Raw genomic sequence first — 20,285 nt, forward strand, 5'->3', positions numbered from 1 at the left:
TAAAGACTTTGATGGGGTGGCAGGCGGGGAAGCAGCTCCTCAGCTACCATCCTCTTGTACCGAGACGGATGACACATTGGCTCTTTTTCTAATAACCGCTTTATTGAGATGTAATTCACACACCATACAGTTCACCCACGGAAGTGTGCGATTCAGTAGTCTTTACTGTGTTCACAGCTTTGTGCAACCATCACCAGAGTCAGTTTTAGAACATTTTTATCACTCAGTACCCATTAGCGGCCACTCCCCATTCTCCCTCCCTCAGTCCCTGGCAACCACTAATCTACTCTCTGTCTATGGATTTGCCTGTTCTGGATGTTTCGTATAAATGGAATCGCACGCGATGTGGCCTCTTGCATCTGGCCTCTTTCACTCAGCATAAAGTTTTTGAGATCAGTCATGAGCTTCATCCCTTTTTTGACTGCATAGTATTCCACTGTGTGGATGGACCATATCTTTTATGTGTTCATCCGCTGATTGATGTTTGGGTTGTCTCCACCTTTTGGACACTTTGCCTATTGTCTGTTTCTCAAGTGTGCCAAGTTTGTTCCTATCCCAGGGCCTTTGCCCCTGCTGTCTCCTCTTCTGCCAGCCTCTCCTGCATGTGGACTTCTGTGGCATCAGTCTCCCCGTGGAGTATGAGCTCCAGCATGACATGGACAGGGCCTGTTTTGTCTTCTGCTTCATCCCCAGCATCTAACATGGTGCCCACACTTGGGGCTCAGTCAGTTTTTGTGGAATGAATGAATAGAATGGAGGCATTGGAGAATGAGAGAACTGTGAAATTGCGTAAAGCCCAGAGTTGACAGAGTCTAAGGGCTTCCCCACCCCTGACGTCGACAGCCCCAGCATATCCCTGGGCTGAGACACCACTGTGGCCTCCTACCCCGAGAGCCACCCCACATAGGGGCCAGTGAATGTCCCAGTCACCAATTGGGGCCTCCAGTGAGAAGCCCAGACCTGACGTTGGAAGGGTAAGGGGCTGACTTCAGAGGGGCAGGGGCCTTGGAGTCTCCCAGCTCCACCATCTCCCTGCTGGTCCCCTTCTGGAATGTTCCTCTGAGGGCCGTGTTCAAAGACTGTTGGCCACCAAGAGATGGGGGATGATTCAGTTGTGACAGTCTCAGGGGAGGACATTAGTTTGGGAAAGACCACATCCCCCCCAGGCAGGTCAGGCTAATCAGGGTGGTGCCCTCTGTGGTTGGACCTCAGGGGGACATGCTGGAGGTGAACTGAAACACCCCATGTTTCTGGAGACTGCACTCTATGTAAATGAGATCCCCGATGGCCAGACTTTCTAAGTGACAAGGGTCTCTTGGACAATTCTGATCCCCTGCCCAAAGAATTGCTCTTCTCCTCGAGGTTGGGACCTGGTCCATTGGGCCGTGGAAGGCATGGAGGATCAGAGAGGTGAAATGAGTTGCCCAAGGCAGCCCAGCTTGTGAGATCAGGAGGCCAAACTTGCATCTACCCCAGCCAGGCACAAAGGCATCAGCTTAAGTCACAGGGAAGAGTCCTAATATTTCTCTTAACTGAGCCCCATGCTGCATGCTTGAAGGTTGTCTTGCCTAATTGTCGTCATGTGACTAAGGAGGGCTATCTTCGTGCCCACTTCACAGATGAGGAAACTGAGGCCCAGAAGAGTTTGGGTGACTCACCCAAAGCCGCACAGCGAGTAAGTGAGAAACCAGGTTCCATGTGTCTCCTGTTTGAGCCTTACTGACCCACAGGCTCCAGACAAGGCCAGCACCACCACCCCCAACCCCCGTCAACAACCCCAGGAGCAGGGGATGGTGATGACATCCATCTTGAGCCTGCAATGGGGGGGCTATCTATACCAGCTGCACCAGGGTGATAGGTCCGCAGGGAGGCCCCCAGCTCAGCCACAAGGATCTGGGCCGTTTCTCTCTGAAAAGGGAGGAGGAAGTGGTTTTGCCTGTGTGCCGGGGACGGGTGAGGCAGCCAGCACGCATCTGGGGCTAGCTGATGTGTTAGGCAGGGGTTCCCACACTCAGGGCCCACAATGTGTGTAGGGGCCCCCAAAATGTTTTAGTGTTTTAAAATCAGGAGAAAAAAATGGATACAATAATAATGAATATATAAAATAAATCCAGCCCAGGATACGTTAGTCTTGATATCAAGGAGTTTATAAAAAATAATTTTAAATGGGTGTGTTCTTTTTTTTGTTTGTTTTCTTACAGAGGAAGTCATAATGTAGCCCTGTGGCACGCAGTGAGGCCTCAGCCTGTCCAGGCTCAATCCTGCCTCAGGGATTTTGCTTGTGCTGTTCCCTCCCCCTAGAGCACTCTTTCTGTGCAACAACCCGGCAATCAAGTTGACTCCTACCTGCCCCCCTAGCAAGCCCTTTCCTCCAGATCAGTTAGGCCCCCCTCTGCGGGGTTCTTGCAACTCCAGTTCCCCCTTCCTGACAGGCTGTCCACTTTGAAACAATGACATTAATCATTTCTCACTTCTCTTCGTTTCTCACCAGGTTATAGACGCTGGGAGGGCAGGACCTATGCCTGTCTTGGGGTCACCTCTTTTGTTCCCTGAGGATCTGGCACACAGTAGGTGCTCAATAAAGGCTTGTCGAGGTCTGGATGGAGCAAGGGTGTCTATCCACCTGCATGCAGCTCAGCAGCTCCGTCAGACTGCAGACGGGGCGGGGGGTAGGGGGGGACAGCGGTGTCCTAGTCCCCGCCCAGGGCTCACCTACTTAAGGAAACAGGAACCACTTGGGGCAACGCCCCACCCCGCTGACGTGCAGTCCCTGAACAGAAACCCAGGCTCCTGCAGGTGCCGGGGCACAGCCAGAGTGAGGGCCTCGGGCCCCCCCACAGGGTTCTCCCAGGTACGTGCCTATTTCTGTACCCACCCCATGCTGAGACCGGGGCCCCAAGACCCTGAGCCTCATCTCCACCCTTGAGAAGAGAGCACCTGGGGGCCAGGCTGGGCCAGAAGGAGGGACAGGGCTGGTGGGGTCCAGAGAGGCAGGAGGAATTTTCTGGGGGCACCGGTAGGTGACCATTGGAAAATAGAGCTGGAATTAGGGAAAGAACATTCCTGGCAGGGGCACAGCATGGGCAAAGACATGGAGAGGAGAGACAGCTTGATCAGTATGGGGTAGAGTAAGCATGTGGGGATGAAGGGGTGAGGGAGGCCTCAATGCCAGGGTCAGAAGCTTAAAACAGTATGACTTCATTCATCAGCCAACAGCCCTGCACCCTCCTCTGTGCCCACCCAGTGCCAGGTGATGCTGGGGACCAAGAAAAATCCAAAAGAACCTAGCCCTGGACCCAGTCCTCAAGAGCTCCTAATATGGGGGAGACAGAGCCAGACAGAGACACTCCAGCTCCATGAGGCAAGGCTAGACCAGAATGGTGGGGAAGGTGAGGGACAGAGAGGGATGCCCAGGGCTTTGTCTTAGAGAAGAGGCAAGAAAGCTGCCTGGAGGGGGGATATTTTTGCTGACCCTTGAAGGATAAGTAAGAGTTCTTCCTGGTAGAAAAAAAGAACAAGCTTGTAAACATTACCTCATGCTAGGTCACTACTGGATTCATGAATGTTCATTATATACATACAGTGCTTACTGCTGTGCCAACTGTACCCTCTCAGGTAATTACCATCATTAACCCCAAATTGCAGATGAAAATTCAGGCACAGAGAGGTTAAGTGACTTGCTCAAGGTCACACAGCAGCTAAGTGAGGGAGCTGGGGTTTGAACCCAGGTTGCCTGGCTCTGACTGGGCTCAACTGATTTGTCACGCTGCTTCATTTAACATTTTTTAATGGATCTATTTAATTTCACTTGCTGCAGAATTCCTTTGGGTCCTTCCCCAGAGGGTGTGCTTGGTGTCTGTCTTCTGGCAGGAGAAAGTCAATATTGACTGGGTTGATAAACACATCCCCTCCCTGTGGAAACAGCTTGGTAACAAAGACCTTCTGAGATATTGAACAGTTAGACCAGCGGGTGGGAGGAGAAGGGGCGAGCTGCAGTTTGGGGACAGAATTAAGGGTAAAAGTGAGGGGTCACGTGTAGACAACCCAGCAGGGCACGACCCTTTTGCTGGTTTTTCGCTGACTTAATACTGTTTTGCAAATCGCTGCTGTTTCCTTTCTGTTTTCCAGCTCCGTTTTCTCTGTCTCGGCTCACGAAGTCCTGTGGCGCCTGAGCTTAGAACTGCTGAGAACGAGTGTGAATTAACCACGCACCTGACGAGTTATAGGTGCGCCATCTGTAGCCACCACTTATGGTGACGATGGTGGCAGAAGCAACTGTTTGGGGCCACGTCTCTGCAGTGTTTAATGAAACCATGGCAACCTTTTATGGCACCCACCGCGTACCTGCTGTTTCATTCATTCACTTATCATTTTGCCATCTCCACGTCCCTCCCAGGACAGTGATAGTTACTTAGTATTTAAATAAACTCAGTTCTTAAATACATATATTTTTAAAAGGGACTTTCTAATACTTGTAGTAACGACATAATAAGAATAAAAGGAAAAGGAAAAATCCTTGGGGGGGGGGCGGGCGCGGTTTGGGACAAGTCGATGAACAAATGTGCATAAAGTGCCAGCACATAGTAGGTGCTCAAGAAACTCAAGCCGACTTCAATCCTGTTGTTCTGTCCAGCCTGGAGGACTTCTTAAAGGAGGAAACACCATGAGCTGCGTGAATGGAGCAAAGTTGCGAGGTGGACCAGGCTTGACTCTCTTTCCTCCCTCCCATTCCCAGGTCACCCCTCACCCCTGGAAGCCATGACAGAGGCCAGAAAGCTGCCCCCACCACTGCCTCCAAGACTGGACTGGTTCGTGCAGACTCAGGTGGACCAGCTGACCTGTGGAGGGGTCCCTGAGTGGTTCCATGGTGCCATCTCAAGAGAGTAAGGACACACCCACACCTTCCACCCTGCCCTTCACCCTCTTCCCTTGTCTTCCCCGACTCTAGGCAGGTTTTTACTGCAGAATTCTGGGCTTAGCTCAGCTAAGTGTGTTAAGAGGGTGGGTGAAAAGAGCTCTGGAGTCCCAGACTTGAATCCTGCCTCCTCCATGGACTCACTATGTGACCTTGAGCAAGTTACGGGTCCTCAGCTTTCTCTATACAAGTGGCCACCAGACCAGTACTGCCAGGGACCTGACAGGCCCCTGCCCCCCCCACCTCACCCAGGTGGGGATGCAACCTCACCAGTCAATGATGGCAGAATGCAGCCTCAGAATCTTTCTTAACACAGTGCCCCAAACAGCTGCTCTCAGTCCATCAGGGATATAACCAACATGCACTTCCTACATCAGACTGAGCTCTGAGGACATGAACAAATCCACCTAGTCACCCCTAGGGTCTGGCTCTAAATAAATGGCGAATAGAACATTTATTGCCACATTCTGCATGCAGGAAGTTGAGGAAACTGTGAAAGCCACAGAGAGGAGGAACTGGGCATGGTTTCTGAGTTCTGGGGTGCACCAAAAGAAATACAATGTGAGCCACACATTACAATTTTAAATCTTTTTAGTAGTTTTGTTAAAAGAGTGAAAAGAAACAGGTGGAATTAATTTTTATCATTTTTTTATTTAACCCAGTATATCCAAGATATTCTCATTTCAACATGTAATCGGCACTAGGTCCTCAAAATCCAGCACGTATTATATGCTAAAATCACGTCTCAATTCCCACCAGTCATATTTCAAGGGCTCAGCAGCCACACGTGGCCAGCGGCCTCTGTATTCGACAGCTTGGGTCCAAAATTCCCATTCTGTCTCCTAGAAGGCCACATTGCTCTTTGTGAACCCGGGATAAGAGTAACAATAATACACTAAGTCCCCTACATACGAATGAGTTCCATTCTGATAGCGTGTTCGGAAGTCCAATTTGTTCGTAAGTCCAACAAAGTTAGCCTAGGTACCCAGCTAACACAATTGGCAATGTATTGAGTTGGCCAAAAAGTACGTTCGGGTTTTTCCATAAGATCTTACGGAAAACCTGAACCAACTTTTTGGCCAGCCCAACAGTACTGTACTGTAAGCGGTTTATAATACATTCGCATCTTTGAAAGTTCGCATCTTGAAGGTTCATATGTAGGGGAGTTACTGTAGTGAGCATCTTTGTGGGTTCTTACCAGCTGGCAGTAAGCCAGCTGCACACTCGCGCTGGATGCACGTCATCTGTCCTCAAGTGGGCCCTGAGAGTAAGAGTTTACTTTCGCCTTAAGGAAGCTGAAGGTCACAAAGGGACCGACCCTCACCAGGGGTCACACAGCTAATGAAAAGCAGTGCTGGATTTTAAAATCAAATGCATCTAAGAGCAGCTCCTGCGTTATTACCTGTGACACCTTGATCTACCCAAAGGTGCCTCTGGGGGGTGCCTTCCAGGCATTGGGAAGGCAAGCAGGGGCTCTGGGAGATGGTCAAGGTCATCAGAGGCTTCCTGCCAAGTCTGGGAGAACACCCCTGTCCCTGAATATCTCAAGATCTGAAATAACCAAGAAAAGAAGGGGTTTTAGGCTGTTTGTTTGAAAACAGAAAAGTACAGGCCTCTCTGACTCAGGGGCACCAGTACTGGGATGACTGGTATACCGGACATCTGGCCAGTATGCTTAGCCATCTCTCTCCTGTATTTGCCCTTCCAGGGATGCCGAGAACTTGCTGGAGTCACAGCCACTGGGATCCTTCCTCATCAGGGTCAGTCACAGCCACGTGGGCTACACGCTCTCTTACAAGTAAGGCCTGGGCTAGGGGCCAGGGCAGGGACAGGAGGGCTCTGGGGCTTCCTTGGAGGAGCAAGTGGTGCTTCATACAACAACTTCTCAGTGAGCAACCAGTGCGAGGGTCTGGCCAGATATAACTGAAGAGTAGGCAGTTGCAGGTCTGGCTGTAACCAGCAGACTTGGGCCTGGTGGTAACTGAGACTGTGTGTCTGAGAACAGGAACTGCTGAGGACTCAAGAGTGGCAACTGCATTTCCCCTTACTACCCCTCTCCCCTACCATTTAAATGTCAACTCCCTGACTTCACTCAGGGGGACATGTTAGGGGAAACCAGGGCAGCCCAGCTCCTTAATTTCTCGATGCCTGATCCAGCATCTCAGTTAGGGGATTCAGCAGCACAAACTACTTTTCAAAAGGATTCCAGGCCAAAGGAATTTTTTAAATGGACCTATTACAGAGTTACCCATAGAGGGAAAAGCTTAGGCTTTTAGTCACGCAGTCCAAGGCTTGGCTGTGCCACTTAAGACGCTGTGTGATCTTGGACAAGTTACTCACCCTTTCTGTTCCTCCCTCAAAGTCCTCATCTCGAACATAAGAATGCTAAAATTAATTCAGAGTCATAATGGGAGGATTAAATGAGACGTAGTAAGCACATAGTGGTCCATTAATAAATGCATCCGTTCATTAATAATGGAGCATTTATTCAGTACCTGTACCAGTTTTCATTGTTGTCATTTCTATTGGTCATTTACCCCTTGCCAGGCACGGAGCTAAGCTTTTACCTGCAGTAGCTTGTTCCATCTTCACAAGAAGTCCTGAGGTCAGCCTTAGTAGCCCCCTGTGATAAAGGGGGAAACTGAGGCACAGTGCAGTCACCTGCCAAGTGTCACATGGCTAGTGAGTGGAGGAGCCTACAAGGGAATCTAGGCAGATGGGCTGTAGCCATGATGCTGCCAGGTCAAGGGCTCGGGGGTGGGGACAGAATGATGGGGAATGAGATGGCAGTGTCTCCGCAGAGCTCAGAACTGCTGCCGCCACTTCATGGTGAAGCTTTTGGATGATGGGAGCTTCATCATCCCTGGGGAAGAGAGAGCCCATGCCTCTCTAGTTGCCTTGGTCACCTTCCATCAGCAGCAGCCATTGCGGCCACACGGGGATCTGCTGACGCAGCCCAGCCAGCAGGTGAGGGTTGGGACCCTCAAGGGCCATAGCGCTCTCCCACGGGCCAAGCCCCCCAGACTCTTTTGCTCCCTCAGCCCCCTCAGCCTCTTGTGATTCTGTCATTCTTGCGGTCCCCATTTCTCTTGTGGCCCCGCCCCTCCTGGTCTTTGTTCCCTGGCCCGCAGGCTGATTTTTTTAACAGGAATTCATGTGCCAGGTATAACCTTGGCTGATCTACAGGAATAGCATATTTCCTTATAAGACTCAGTGGGTGGGGCCCAGCCCTCACAAGCTGCTGTGGGAGGGGCATATCTCCTTATAAGGATTGATGGGCGTGGCCTAGGCCCTCAGAAGGGGCTGAGAGTGTGGCATATTCCTTATAAGGCCCAGAGGGCAGGGCCTAGCCCTCAGTAGCTGCTGTGGGAGGGGCATTCTTCCTTACAAGGTTTGTGGATGGGGCAACCTCTGAGGCCCCACTTCCAGGATCTGGGACCACAGCCCCATCCCTGTACCCTCCTTGGGACTAAGCTGCATGTCCCCTCTGCCCCGCAGAAGGATCCAGCAAATGCGGATTATAAGGATCTCTTCCTTTTCTCCAACGCATTGGCTGAGGAAGCCACCAGCTCTGCTCTTGGCCTCAGCAAATATCAGAATCCCTCCTCTTGTCCCATGGCCCCACTTGAAGAGGTATGTGACAGAAAACTGGCACCTTCAATCTGGAAGGCGGGAGGTGGGGCAGGGGGATGCAGGAGCAGAGGTGGCCAACAGCTGCCAGAGGAGATGTTCTAGAGTGAAGATTAGATCCCGTAGCTCCGAGCTCAAAACTTTTCAGGGAGACTTCCCTGGCAGTCCAGTGGTCAAGACTCTGTACTTCCAATGCCACGTGGGGTGTGGCAAAAAAACCCCCAAAAAACCCAAAAACAAACAAACAAACAAAAAACTTTTCAGTGATTTCCCAAGGCACTGAGATTAAAATCCCAACTATGATCTCAGGTCCCGCTACCCATCACCAGCCCAACTTCAGCCCCTCTGCCAACCCTTCTGCTGTTCTGACACATCAAGCTAACCTCAGGGCCTTTGCATGTGCTGTGTGCTCTGCCCCCAGATTTCCCATGCCTGGCTTCGTTCATCACTTCTTCTTCAAGTATCTCTCTGCCCAGTCACCAGACCTAAAGTAGCCCCTCTGCCTTCTCCATCACATCACCCTGTTCATTTGCAGCAGAGCAGTCTGTAAAATTTGAAAAGTCTTGTTCATTTATGAGTTTTCATGTTTCCTGCCTGCCTCTCCCATCAGACTGTGAGCTTTGGGAGGCCTGGGAATCTGACTTGTTCACCACTGCTTCTCCTGTCCCTCGGAGGACCTGGCACATCAGTGGGTTTGCAGGTGAGGGTGGGGGAACAGTCAGGGAAGGCTTCCTGGAGTAGGTGGCATAGAGCTGGGACATTCAGGATGAAGAGGAGCCAACCACACACAGAGATGCAGGGAGGGCATTCCAAACAGAGGAAACAGCACATGCAAATGTCCTGAGGCTCAGGGTGAAAAACAGAAGAACCACAATAGCCAATGTGCGGACAGAGTGGAGTGAGCAAAAGGGAGATTGTTGGGAGGTGAGGGGCCAGAGTCGGCAGGGGTCATTCATGCAGGGTCTTGGGGCCAGGGTGAGGTGCTGGGATCTATTCCAGGTGTGCTGGGGAGCCATGAGAGAGCTTGAGCATGGTGGGACTGATGGTGTTCCCTGTGGCTGCCGGCTGCAGAAGGGGCTGTCTGGGGGCGGGAAGGAGGCAGGGACAGTATCCATGTGGGAGAAACTAGAAAGGGAGCCCTAAAGGTGGATCTTGCTGATGGCTTGGAGGTGGCGGGTGAGGGGAAGAGGGACAGTGTCATGGTTTGAGTCCCCCAGTCATCCATTATTTGGGAAGTGATCCCAGGAGGTGCCATGAGGGGAGCAGGAAAGTGGGTCAGGAGAGAGAGGGCCACCAAAGGAGGCTGCTGTAGTGAGCAGGTTACCCCTGTGGACTCTGTGGAACACGCACGTCAGTTATCCCACCTTAGGGACAAGGAGCTGTGGTACTGATCTTCCCTTCCATCAGTCATTAGTCAAGCGCTGTCTCTGGGAGGTTTTAATTCTCTGGTACCTCTGGTCTGCAAAGTGGCCAAAGAAGTCCCCAAGGCAGAGTCCCCACTGCTGGCACTTGGGAGTGGAGCTGGAGGCACCAAAATGCTCAAGACAAAGGGATGTGGATGCGGCATTGACAGCATCTGCCACAAATGACACCCAAGTTTGGGGCCTGAACAACCTGGTAGGTCAGGGGTTGGCAAACTACTGCCCAAGGGCCACATCTGGCCCACTGCCTCCTTCTGTATGGCCCATGAGCTAAGCATGACTTTTATGTTTTTGAATGGCTGAAAGAGATCAAAAGAAAAATCGTATTTCATGACCCTTGAAAGTCAGATGAAACCCACATTTCCGTGTCCATAAAGTATTAGAGGAACACAGGCACGCTCGCTCACTGACGTATGATCTCTGGCTGCTTTGGCCCTACAACAGCAGAGGTGAGTAATGAAACATAGACTGATCTGCAAAGCTGAAAGCATTTCCTCTCTGACCCCTTACAGAAAAAGTTTGCCAACCACTGAGGGAGACAGTGAAGCCCTTTACTGAGACAGGAAGGGTGGGTCGTGGGATCAGGCTTGGGGGTTCTCTTTGGGACTTTCTTGGCCCCAGGACATCTGGGTGGAACCCAGATCCCAGTTTCTGGGGCAGATTCAGAGCTGTGGTAGGCGGGGTAGCCCCAGGTCTCACCTGCTCTCGGTTTCAGGCCTTCACAAACCCAGTCCTGCTCCATCGGCGAAAAGAAGGGAAGCCATTGGCAGAGCCGGACGGGGCATCCACGGAGAAAGCTACTTCCTCCTGCCCCCCGAAAGCTCCTCTTGAGGAGGCCCGCCAGAAAATCTGGAGGAATCTCAAGATACTCCCCCGGACGGGCAAGAAGTTCCAGCAGGAGCTGAAATCCCAGCTGGTGGCTGCGAGCTCATCGCTCTGGGACGCCAAGCCATTGGTGGTGACCCATGGCTCTGGAAATGGAGCAGGGGACTCAGCCTGGAAAAATAACGTCTACACAGACCCCCAAGCTCCAAGAAACAGAGATGAGCCCTCTAGGAAAGCCTCAAGGTCAGCCAGCTGGAGCGAGACAACCTCAAGGGTCAGGGACTGGCACCAGGCAGTAGTGAGGGCCCTGTCCTCACACGTGTCCAAACCGGAGCCAAGGGGCTCGAAAGAACCACAGGACTGTCTCCCCGAAGAGTACCGCTCACCGCCACCCTTCGCCCCTGGGTACTGCTAGGTTCGCCCCGGCTCTGGGACCCTCTCTGCCGGGGGCCGTTCACGCCTGGACCTTTTGCTCTCTGCCGTGACCCACTAGCCCTCAGGGACCTGAGGAATGTAATAAAGACATTGCTTGGGTCTCGTCCTGTGATTGCCAGTAAGGTGACCTGGTCATTTTAATAATAATTAGTAATAATAATAATGTTACCGCAGTGGCGTCTAGGACACCTGCTCTGTGCCTAGCCTCACACCAGACCCTCCATGTTCATTATTTCTTTTATGCCTCTGAGCAGGCCCATCAGGTAGGTTCATTCTGCACATTTTGTGTGTGTGTGTGTGGTACACGGGCCTCTCACTGTTATGGCCTCTCCCGTTGCGGAGCACAGGCTCCGGACGCGCAGGCTCAGTGGCCATGACTCACAGGCCCAGCCGCTCCGCGGCATATGGGATCTTCCCGGACCGGGGCACGAACCCGCGTCCCCTGCATCGGCAGGCGGACTCTCGACCACTGCGCCACCAGGGAAGCCCCCTTTCTGCACATTTTAAAGAAGAGACAGGAATTTCCCTGGCGGTCCAGTGGTTAGGGCTCCATGCTCTCATTGTCAAGGGCCTGGGTTCGATCCCTTGTCGGGGAACTAAGATCCCACAAGCTGCGCGACACAGCCAAAACAATTAAATTATATTAAATTAAAATTAAAAAAATAAAGAAGATCCAGGTTCAGAGAGGAGAAGAGGTGTGGCCAAGGTCACATGGCTGGGGTGTCAGCACCAGGATTCGAAGCCAGGTCAGTTTGAGCCCTTTCCCCACGTAACCTAGGCACACCTCATAGAGTACATCCTTGTCTGTAACAGGGCTGTTCATGCCTTCCTCTCAGGGTTCTTGTGCAAATGGAGACGAAACTTGTGGAGGGCTTGGCACACAGTAAGCACTCCTGACATCAACGGCAGCTTTAGGAGAAGCATAAGAGGCCCTTTCCTTTAAAAAGGGAGAGGCAGCCTAGGGCTGTGGATGGGGATGGGCTCTGGAGGGAATCTTGGGTTGTGGGGCTGTGTGACCTTTGGTGAGTCACTAGACATCTCTGGGCCTGTTTCCTCATCTGGAAAATGGGGAGAAGAGCAGTCCCTCTTTCTCAGGATGAACCAAAAGAATTCAAATAAAACCTAGGGCTTTAGCGCACAGTAGGTGCTTAATAAATGGGGGTTAGGGCAAGAGTGGACACCCTAGAAATGATACACAGTGGAGGTGTCTGGGAGGGTCCCTGGGGGGCTTGTCTCTCTTGCAGGAATGACCACTCCTTGGAGTGACTGGGGACATGGAATGGGCCCCCAGGCTGACTATAGGTGGACTGGGTATGGGGGTTCCCAAATCTGCAAGATGTAGAGGTCTGGGATGTGCAGTGAAGTGGGCCTGGGTTCAAGTCCACCTCTGCAGATGACTTCAGGTGTGGCCTTGGGCAAGTCACCCCGTTGCCTCTGAACGAAGTGTGAGTTCTCCTCAGCCAACCCTGCTGGGATGTCACAGGCAGCCAATGTGATGAAAGAATGGCAGGTGTTTCCTGAACTGTAAAGCACTGTGCCAGCCTCAGTGAATAACATTCCTGCCACCACACCCTCTCCAGAGGCCTCCTCTGGCGATTCTAATGTATCAGTGAGGCGGTGAAGCTTTAGTCCCCTTGAGGAATTCAGGGATTGAGGGGGGAAAAGGCAACTTGAGCAGTCGAGGGTTGGGCCTTGGGAGGCCCTGAGTTGGGACAGCATGGGCCTGATCTCCACACCTCGCCTCTGCCCACCAAGACCCACAGTGAGGCACTTCCAGCCCTCTCGGTGGAGAGACATCCAGAAGTCACCCCTTTCCTTGTACAAATGGGGAGATTGTGGCCCAGAGAGGGTGCAGCCACACCCAGGATCACATAGTGAGGACAGAGGTTAGATCCTTGGCTGCCTCCCTCTTGTCTGCCAGGTTAAAGTTGGGAAACATGTTTTCGGAGCAGCTGTGACTCAGTGATGTGTGTTTATTCCCGGAGCCCAGGGAGACCGGATTCTACATTGAGATGAGGGGTCGCCCTGCCTTCCTCTGGCCCGGCTCCTCCGCAGTACCCTCAGATGCGGATGTGGAAGGTGCTGGGTGCAAAGAGAAAAGGAGTCTGTCAGCAGGCAGAGGGTACCCTTCCTTCGTCCTTCTCCCCAACACTCCCACCAGGAGTCCCCGAGGCACGCAAGGAACCACAGTGGGTGGGGGAGAGATAGACCCCCTCAATAAACCCCAGGCCGTGGCCTTCCTGACCCCCACAGGGGTTGAGAGCACATCTCTTTGGATCAGAGTGTACATCCTGGCTCTGCCCCAGACTCTAAGTGCGCGGCTACCCCTCCCTCTCTGGGCCTCAGTTTACTCCCCTGTAAAATGGGGATAAGCTGTCCCTCCTTCACTGTGCTGTAATAAGGGCTAAAAAGAGGCCAATGTACAGGGCGGGACATACAGTAGGTGCTCAATTAGTAGCAAGGGATTCATCCTGGTGTCATTATTCGTGTCTCTGTGGCGGGAGACCAGCCTTGCTTATCCAGGGTAGAGGAAGGAGGCCCTCTGGTCATGAAAGGATACCACCAATGATAACAGCCACAACAGCAACCATAAAGCAGTTACTGAGCACCTACTGTATACCAGGCACTGCTCTAAATTCTTTCCGTGTACTAGCTCAGAGGTCACTCAACTTTTCTCTGCAAAGGGCCAAAGAGTTGATATTTCCAACTTTGCACAATGAGTCAGCACCACCATGTAGCTCAAAAGCAGCCGTAGACACTATGTACACAAACAGGCATGGCTGTGTGCCAATAAAACTAGCAATAGACACGGAAATTTGAATTTCATACGGCTTTCATGTGTCGTGGAGTATGATTATTCTTTTATTTTCTCCCCCAACCATTTAAAAATGTAAAAACCATTCTTAGCTCATGGGAGGTACAAAAAAACAGGTGGTGGGCCAACCCCTGTATTAACTCATTTAACCCATGCTATCCGCCCTACAGTGGAAGCACTGATTCTCCCCAGGGCTGCCAAGTGCTATGGTACAGCCTGTTCACTACAAAATGTTCAAGCAACTGAGGGCTGAAGTCCAACCATATTCCACTCACCCAAAGAGCTGTGTCCACCCAGAGGAGGTGTTCACAAGGTCTCTAATTATCCCCATTTTAAAGACACAGGGACTGAGGCTAGGGAGGTCGGGAAAGTTCCCCAAGGTCACAAATGAATGAACAGAGGGATTTTCACAAAGGGAGTCTATGAACCCTTTCCGTAAGAGCCTCTCTCATCCATGGGAACGGATTGTGCAAGGTGGAGAGGAATGTCACCTGAGGAAGTCCGGCGCCCGCAGGATCATGTTCTGGAAGTCTTCCAGGGACAGTCGCCCGTCGTGGTCCCCGTCGGCCTCATCCAGCACCTTCTCACACACCAGGCTCACCTCCTCAGCGCTAAGCTCTCCCCGCGTTAACTTGGTCACCGTCTGCTCCAGGTCCCACACACAGATGTAGTCATCGTTGTTAAAGTCTGTGCAGCAGAACAGGTGGGACTGTGGTGGTGAGGGGACACGGGGGCAGGCAGGCTGGGCCAGTCATGGGCACATCTTTTCCCTGTCTTACAGAGGAGGAAACTGAGCCACTGGAGGGAACCCAAGACCCTAGGGTAGTATCTGGATCTTGCTTTGGAATTGGGCAGGGACCTGCTGGGAGGTCATTCATTCACTCAAGTATTTATTGAGCACCTACTATGTGTCAAGTGTGTGATAATTGTTATTCATTCCCTCTTTCAACAAGTATTTATTGAGTGCCTACTGTGTGCCAGGCACTGTGACAAATTTTCATTCATTCATTCATTCAGCAAGTATTTACTGAGTACCTACTATGTGCCAGGCACAGAGACAGATGGTGAACCAAAAAGACACTGTCACTGCCCTCGTGTCTCCTCAGAGAGAAAGTCAATAAGGAGTGAACAGATGAATGAACAAGAAATTAAGCAGCATTGCTCCATGAAAGGAGAGAAATAGGCTGTGGCATGGAGAGTAACTCGGGGGCATGGGTTACTTTTCACCAAAATTTCAAGGTAAGAAGGAGCCAGGGGAAAGATATTCTAGACAAGGGCACAACAGAGGCAAAGGCCTAGAGACAGAAAGAGTTTGGTGTGTTGGGGAAACAGCCAGGCCACTGTGGCTGGAATGGAGTCAGTAAACGGATGGGGTGGGGAGGTACCAGGGTGAGGTGAAGGACAGGGCCACGCAGGGCCTCAGAGCCCTTGGGGAGACATTTGTGATGGCAGGGCAGCCCCTGGCCCGACCCGGTCTCATTCCCGCTTCCCCACCCCGGGTCCCTGCACACACCATAAATTTTAAAAGCGTAGTAGGCTTTGAGGTCGCGGGGAGCCATTTCACTCATCACAGAAAACATGTCCAAGAAGTTGTCCAAGGTCATGTGGCCATCCCCATCCTCGGAGAAGACCTGGGCGATCCTCTGACGGAAAGGGTTGTCCTAGAGACAGGAAGCAGGGAACCAATCCCTGACCAGGACCTTGGGGGGAGGGCTCTGCATGGTTTCACGCTCAACACTCACCTTCCTGGGAACCTCCAAGTACCCCTCACCAAGACTCTCTTCCTCCCATGATCCCTGGAGAGGACTTCAGGCAACTCCAATCTCCACCCCAGTGGTCTGGGTGTCGTTAACCCCATTTCCAGCTTCAGAGGCAGTCACATGACCCGAGTGAGGCCAATCAGGGATTTCCATTCACCTGGCAACCGTGATTGCCTCTGGGATGAGCATATGACTCAAACTTGCCAATCAGAGGCTGCCCTGGGAGAGTTGCTGAAAAGTTGGGGTGGAGGAACCTTATTTCTGCTTGTTGCAGAGCTTATGGGAGGAAATCTGAGGCAGCTGGTGTTTCCCTTCACTACCTCAAGAGAACAGGCTTCCTGAGACTGAAGACTCTTCCTGGGAGAAGCTGAAAGATGGAGGGAGATTCCCAAGCATATTCTCAGAGACCCTGGTTCCAGCTGTACATGATGCTAAGCCTCTCCCTGCATTTTTTGTTCATGTGATCCAACCCATTCTGTCCCTCTTGAATGAGGTTTCTGTCCCCTGTGATAAAATAATCTCTATTCACAGTCCCTCACCCCAAGAGTCCCCTCCAGAGTCACAAACTATGTGTCAGACAACCAGCTGAGAAGAACCCACATTTAATAGCTCCTACTATGAAAAGAAAAACTAATGTTCCCTGAGTACTTGTCATGTCACAGGCCCTGTACTGAGCCCTTTACCTGCATTATCTCATCTCATCTTCCCAACAACCCAGGGTTTAAATCCTGTCTATGTCATGTCCTAGCTGTGTGATTATGAACAAGTGTCTTAACCTCTCTGAACTTCAGTTTCTTCATATATAAAATGGAAATAATCACAGTACTCACCTCATAGGAATGCAGCAAGGGACATCCCTACTATTTTTTCCCTGCCTGCCCCATGGCCCAGGCATACCTTCAGTTCAGGCATGCTGCCAATGAGCTCGTAAGGAACCTTCACATCAGGGTAGCTGGTATAGTCGAGAGGGACAAGCTGGGGGGCAAGGTCCTGGTAGCGATAGAAGAGCCTGGTGTGGGGACAGAAACAACGAGAAGGTCTGGGAGATGGGTGTGTGTGGCCTTGTCCCTACTCTCTCACTCTTGCAGCTGCTTACTCTACACTGAAAGATGCTGAGTCCCCAAGAGCCATTAGCCGTGGGCCTAAGCCTCACACACACAAAGCCAGACACAGGTGCCTTTATCGCCGTGGGGACAATGCCAAGGTAAAGAGAGGACTCCAGAGCTAGGGAAAACGAGAGTGCAGGAAGCAAGCCAGGGAGGAGGAAATTCTTCCTGGAGGAGGGGGCATTGATGCTGGGTTTTGAAGCATGAGTAGGAGCTTACCAAGCAGTTGGGGTTGACAAAGAGAGAGTGTTTAAGGCAAGGTCATTCATTCATTCCCTCTTTCAACAAGTAGTTATTGAGTGCCTACAGTGTGCCAGGCACTGTGATAAATTTTCATTCATTCATTCATTCATTCAACAAGTATTTACTGAGTACCTACTATCTGCCAGGCACAGAGACGGATGGTGAACAAAACAGACACTGTCACTGCCCTTGGGTCTCCTCCGAGAGAAAGTCAATAAGAAGTAAGCAGGTGAAAGAACAAAAAAGTAAACAGCATTGCTCCATGCTAGGAGACAAATAGCATTCACATTTAGCATTCAGAGAATCTGAGCCAATCTATGTACCTCTGGACATTATCACATCGTTGGCAAGGCCTCTAAAGGCCCACATCCTCACACTTTCCTTCTCTCCCTTCACAACGGGGGGCAGGGTTCTCTCAATGGGGCAGAGCAAACACAAAAGTCTAATATTCAGGTTTTTCAAAAGGGTAAATGAAAGACATTTTGCAAAACACCAAATGCCATACACACTACCTAGATGGTAGAGCCAGCTCTCCACCCTAATGCCCTCACCTGGTGACACCATACCATCATTGAAGCATGCTGAGCAGTAACCTTGTAGAGACCATCCTTGATGAGTCAGAGGTCCCCAAGTTGCTAGGGGCTGTCTCTGAGGGGGACAGGAGCCCCTCGGTCACATGATGGCTAGGAACTCGAGGAGGAGATATCTGGAACTTCAGTCCTGGGTTCCTTCAGAGAATAGCCTGGGCTTGGGTTTGGGCTTCTGTATGGCCTTGAGTAAGTCCCTCTTCCCCTCATCCCCCTTTCCCCTCAGTAGGTCTGTCTGACAAGCGAGAAGCTTGAGGCAGACAAAATGTTAGTCTCCAACTCCTTGGGGCTCTACCCATCTACCCAGGGGCCTGGGGTCAGCCTCCCTTGTCTGAGCCTCAGTTTCCCCATCAGTAATCCAATCGTGATGGCCAGGATGACCTCGCAAGCTGTCCTCACCCAGACAATGGGGCTCACTGGTGAAAGGTGTGTCCATCAATAATGGATGTTCTGTGCCCACACAGTTGGGGCCTTGGCCCCTATCACTCTGCAGCTAAACCCCGGCCAGCTTCAGTTTCACAGCTCCAAGTTCATGGGTCGGGGCCTCTGGATAACAGCTCCATGGGATGAGTGATGATGTAGAATACCCATCTATGCCTGTCTCGCTCACACCAGGGACCTGCAGCAGCCTGGGGCCACCTTCTCAGTCTCTAACATTGATGTCAACCCCACAGCCCAGAACTGGCTCTAGACTCTGCCCCTGGCCTCCCAGCCTCTTCACACTGGCCTCAGGGGGATCTTTCTAACATGCTGATCTGTATCTGCCATGCTCACACACTCTCTATGGCTCCCCGCCACCTTTGGGAGAAAGGCCAAGCTTGTCAGCCTAGAGACATGACAACAGGACCAGATGTGACTTCTCAGCCTTCCCGTCTCTGCATCCATCCACCGACCATGCATGCAATCCCCCCATTAGTGCTTTAACCCTTATGAAGCATTGAACGTGGTCAAATTGCAAATCAAGCAACGTATAGCAAGTTTCCACCTCTTCCTCCCTCCTCCCTAGACTGACCTCATGATTTCCTTCCTCGTGAAGAAGGTGCAGTCCTGCGGAGAGAGATGTTGGCTTGACCCAGACCCTGCCTGGCGGGGGGGGCCTCCTTCCTCTCCCACAAGCCCACGTTCATCGCTGCCTGAAGCCACACACAGAGCCTCCCCAGAACGCTTGCTGACTGCACACCCAGGATGAAGAGATGCTGTCCCCATTTCTTGGGCCAGTAAACCAAGGCTGCCAAACCCACCGAGGGCCCGGCCCATCACGCCTACCTGATATGCTTCCAGCTGCTCATGAGTAAATACTGTTTGCTTGTTGCCCATGGTGAAGACCACTGCCAGGACCCTGGAACAAGCTCCCAAAGCCCCCAAACTCCTCGGGGCCACACCGGTCGGCAGGCTGCTGTGTACCAGTGTCTGGGCAAATCTCCCTGCCCTGGTTGTCACCTGCCCACCCTCCACATCACCCCCAGCCTGGGTGAGACTCAAGTTACAGCCGAGCTCTCTGGGCAACAGCCTGAGTATGTCCACAGCCACCAGAGCAAGGAGAAGGGCTTTGGGAGGTCACAGGGTAGCCCTCAGTGGGGAGAGCACACGTGCCACCATCAGGTGAGACCGAGGTTATGGGGCACCTTTGAGAGATGCGCAGGGTGGTGGAGAGGCTGCCAGCACACCCCAGGTCAAATTCCAGCTCTTTACCCACTAGTTGTGTGGCCTTAGGCAAGTCATCTGGTCTCTCTGAGCCTTGTTTGTAAAACGGAAATTATATTAGTACCTACCTCATAGAGTTGTTCTGACGATCTAATGAGATCATTAATACAACCCCCCAAAAAATATTTGACCACTGGATACAAGCAAGCTCTAGGCACATAATGGTAAACAAGCTAGATGAGGTGTGCATTGGGGATGAGGAGGAGGATGAAGCTATGGCTTGAGAAAAGCAATCCAATGTCTAAGTTTGAGTTCAATAAGGCCAGAGTTCTTTATTGCAGGACTTGTCAGAGGCTTTAATGTGTTAATGTGCCCATACATCCTCAAGGGGTAAATACAATGTAGCAGCTCCCAACCTTATTAAGACTCAGAATCCTCTTGGGCAGAAAATCTGGGAGTTGAAAGTTCCCAGCCTGGCACTCCCTGCCCTTCTCACTCTGGATCTGGCCTCCTTCCACTTTCCTCTCCTGCGCAGCCAGTTCCAGCCCCATACCCCAGGCCCCCTGAATCACTCTTGAGTCTTCCCCTTCCCTCATCCCCACTCTCCCTGGCCTGGACCATTGCAGTTCCCCCCACAAGATTCCTCTGGCCCCTGCCTCAGCTTCCATACTTTGCCCCAGCGTGTGAAGCCATCCTGTAAAATATGACTATGATCAAGCTTTAAAGACCCCCCTGAAGATGATCTTTTTGGGGGAAAAAACTGACAATACCAAGTGTTGACAAAGACATGGAGCAACTGGAACTCTTATACATTGAGTGTGTGATGCAAAATGGTACAGCCACTATGGAAAATGGGTTGGCAGTTTTTTATAAAGTTAAACATACACTTACACATGACTCAGCA

At 51.6% G+C, this 20,285-nt stretch overlaps 2 protein-coding genes across 3 annotated transcripts; one reads left to right on the plus strand and one right to left on the minus strand.

The window, feature by feature from the left end:
- The first annotated feature begins 2,725 nt into the window (after nt 1-2,725).
- HSH2D (hematopoietic SH2 domain containing) lies at nt 2,726-11,338 on the plus strand. Of its 2 annotated transcripts, none has more exons than XM_022558615.2 (7): nt 2,726-2,851; nt 4,129-4,226; nt 4,736-4,883; nt 6,624-6,713; nt 7,717-7,882; nt 8,414-8,548; nt 10,682-11,338. In XM_022558615.2, exons 3-7 carry the CDS (start codon nt 4,759-4,761, stop codon nt 11,204-11,206), a joined length of 1,041 nt encoding a protein of 346 aa, XP_022414323.1. In that variant the 5' UTR covers nt 2,726-2,851; nt 4,129-4,226; nt 4,736-4,758; the 3' UTR covers nt 11,207-11,338. The 2 variants fall into 2 exon arrangements, with proteins under 2 accessions (XP_022414323.1, XP_022414324.1); XM_022558616.2 differs by having other exon boundaries at nt 6,624-6,675.
- A 2,614-nt stretch (nt 11,339-13,952) lies between these two features.
- On the minus strand, nt 13,953-19,273 carry CIB3 (calcium and integrin binding family member 3). The gene is made up of 5 exons (XM_022558667.2): nt 19,004-19,273; nt 18,750-18,784; nt 16,699-16,810; nt 15,555-15,702; nt 13,953-14,728 (listed from the first exon to the last, which is right to left on the minus strand). Exons 1-5 carry the CDS (start codon nt 19,052-19,054, stop codon nt 14,529-14,531), a joined length of 546 nt encoding a protein of 181 aa, XP_022414375.2. The 5' UTR covers nt 19,055-19,273; the 3' UTR covers nt 13,953-14,528.
- Between the last annotated feature and the right edge of the window lie 1,012 nt (nt 19,274-20,285).

The sequence above is a fragment of the Delphinapterus leucas genome, unplaced genomic scaffold (genome assembly GCF_059928025.1).
Source record: "Delphinapterus leucas isolate spDelLeu-1000000601 "Yukka" unplaced genomic scaffold, BTC_Dleu_Yukka2 spDelLeu_asBTCV2_sq25, whole genome shotgun sequence".
NCBI lineage: Eukaryota > Metazoa > Chordata > Mammalia > Artiodactyla > Monodontidae > Delphinapterus > Delphinapterus leucas.

Bases quoted from the DNA above. Each gene is read 5' to 3' on its own strand.
- HSH2D (XM_022558615.2), top strand. From the start codon at position 4,759: ATGACAGAGGCCAGAAAGCTGCCCCCACCACTGCCTCCAAGACTGGAC. The intron at 4,884-6,623 runs GTAAGGACACAC...TTGCCCTTCCAG, and splicing joins CATGGTGCCATCTCAAGAGA to GGATGCCGAGAACTTGCTGG. The intron at 6,714-7,716 runs GTAAGGCCTGGG...GTGTCTCCGCAG, and splicing joins GGCTACACGCTCTCTTACAA to AGCTCAGAACTGCTGCCGCC.
- CIB3 (XM_022558667.2), bottom strand. From the start codon at position 19,054: ATGGGCAACAAGCAAACAGTATTTACTCATGAGCAGCTGGAAGCATAT. The intron at 16,811-18,749 runs GTCAGTCTAGGG...TCCCCACACCAG, and splicing joins ACGAGGAAGGAAATCATGAG to GCTCTTCTATCGCTACCAGG. The intron at 15,703-16,698 runs GTATGCCTGGGC...TCCTGTCTCTAG, and splicing joins GCAGCATGCCTGAACTGAAG to GACAACCCTTTCCGTCAGAG.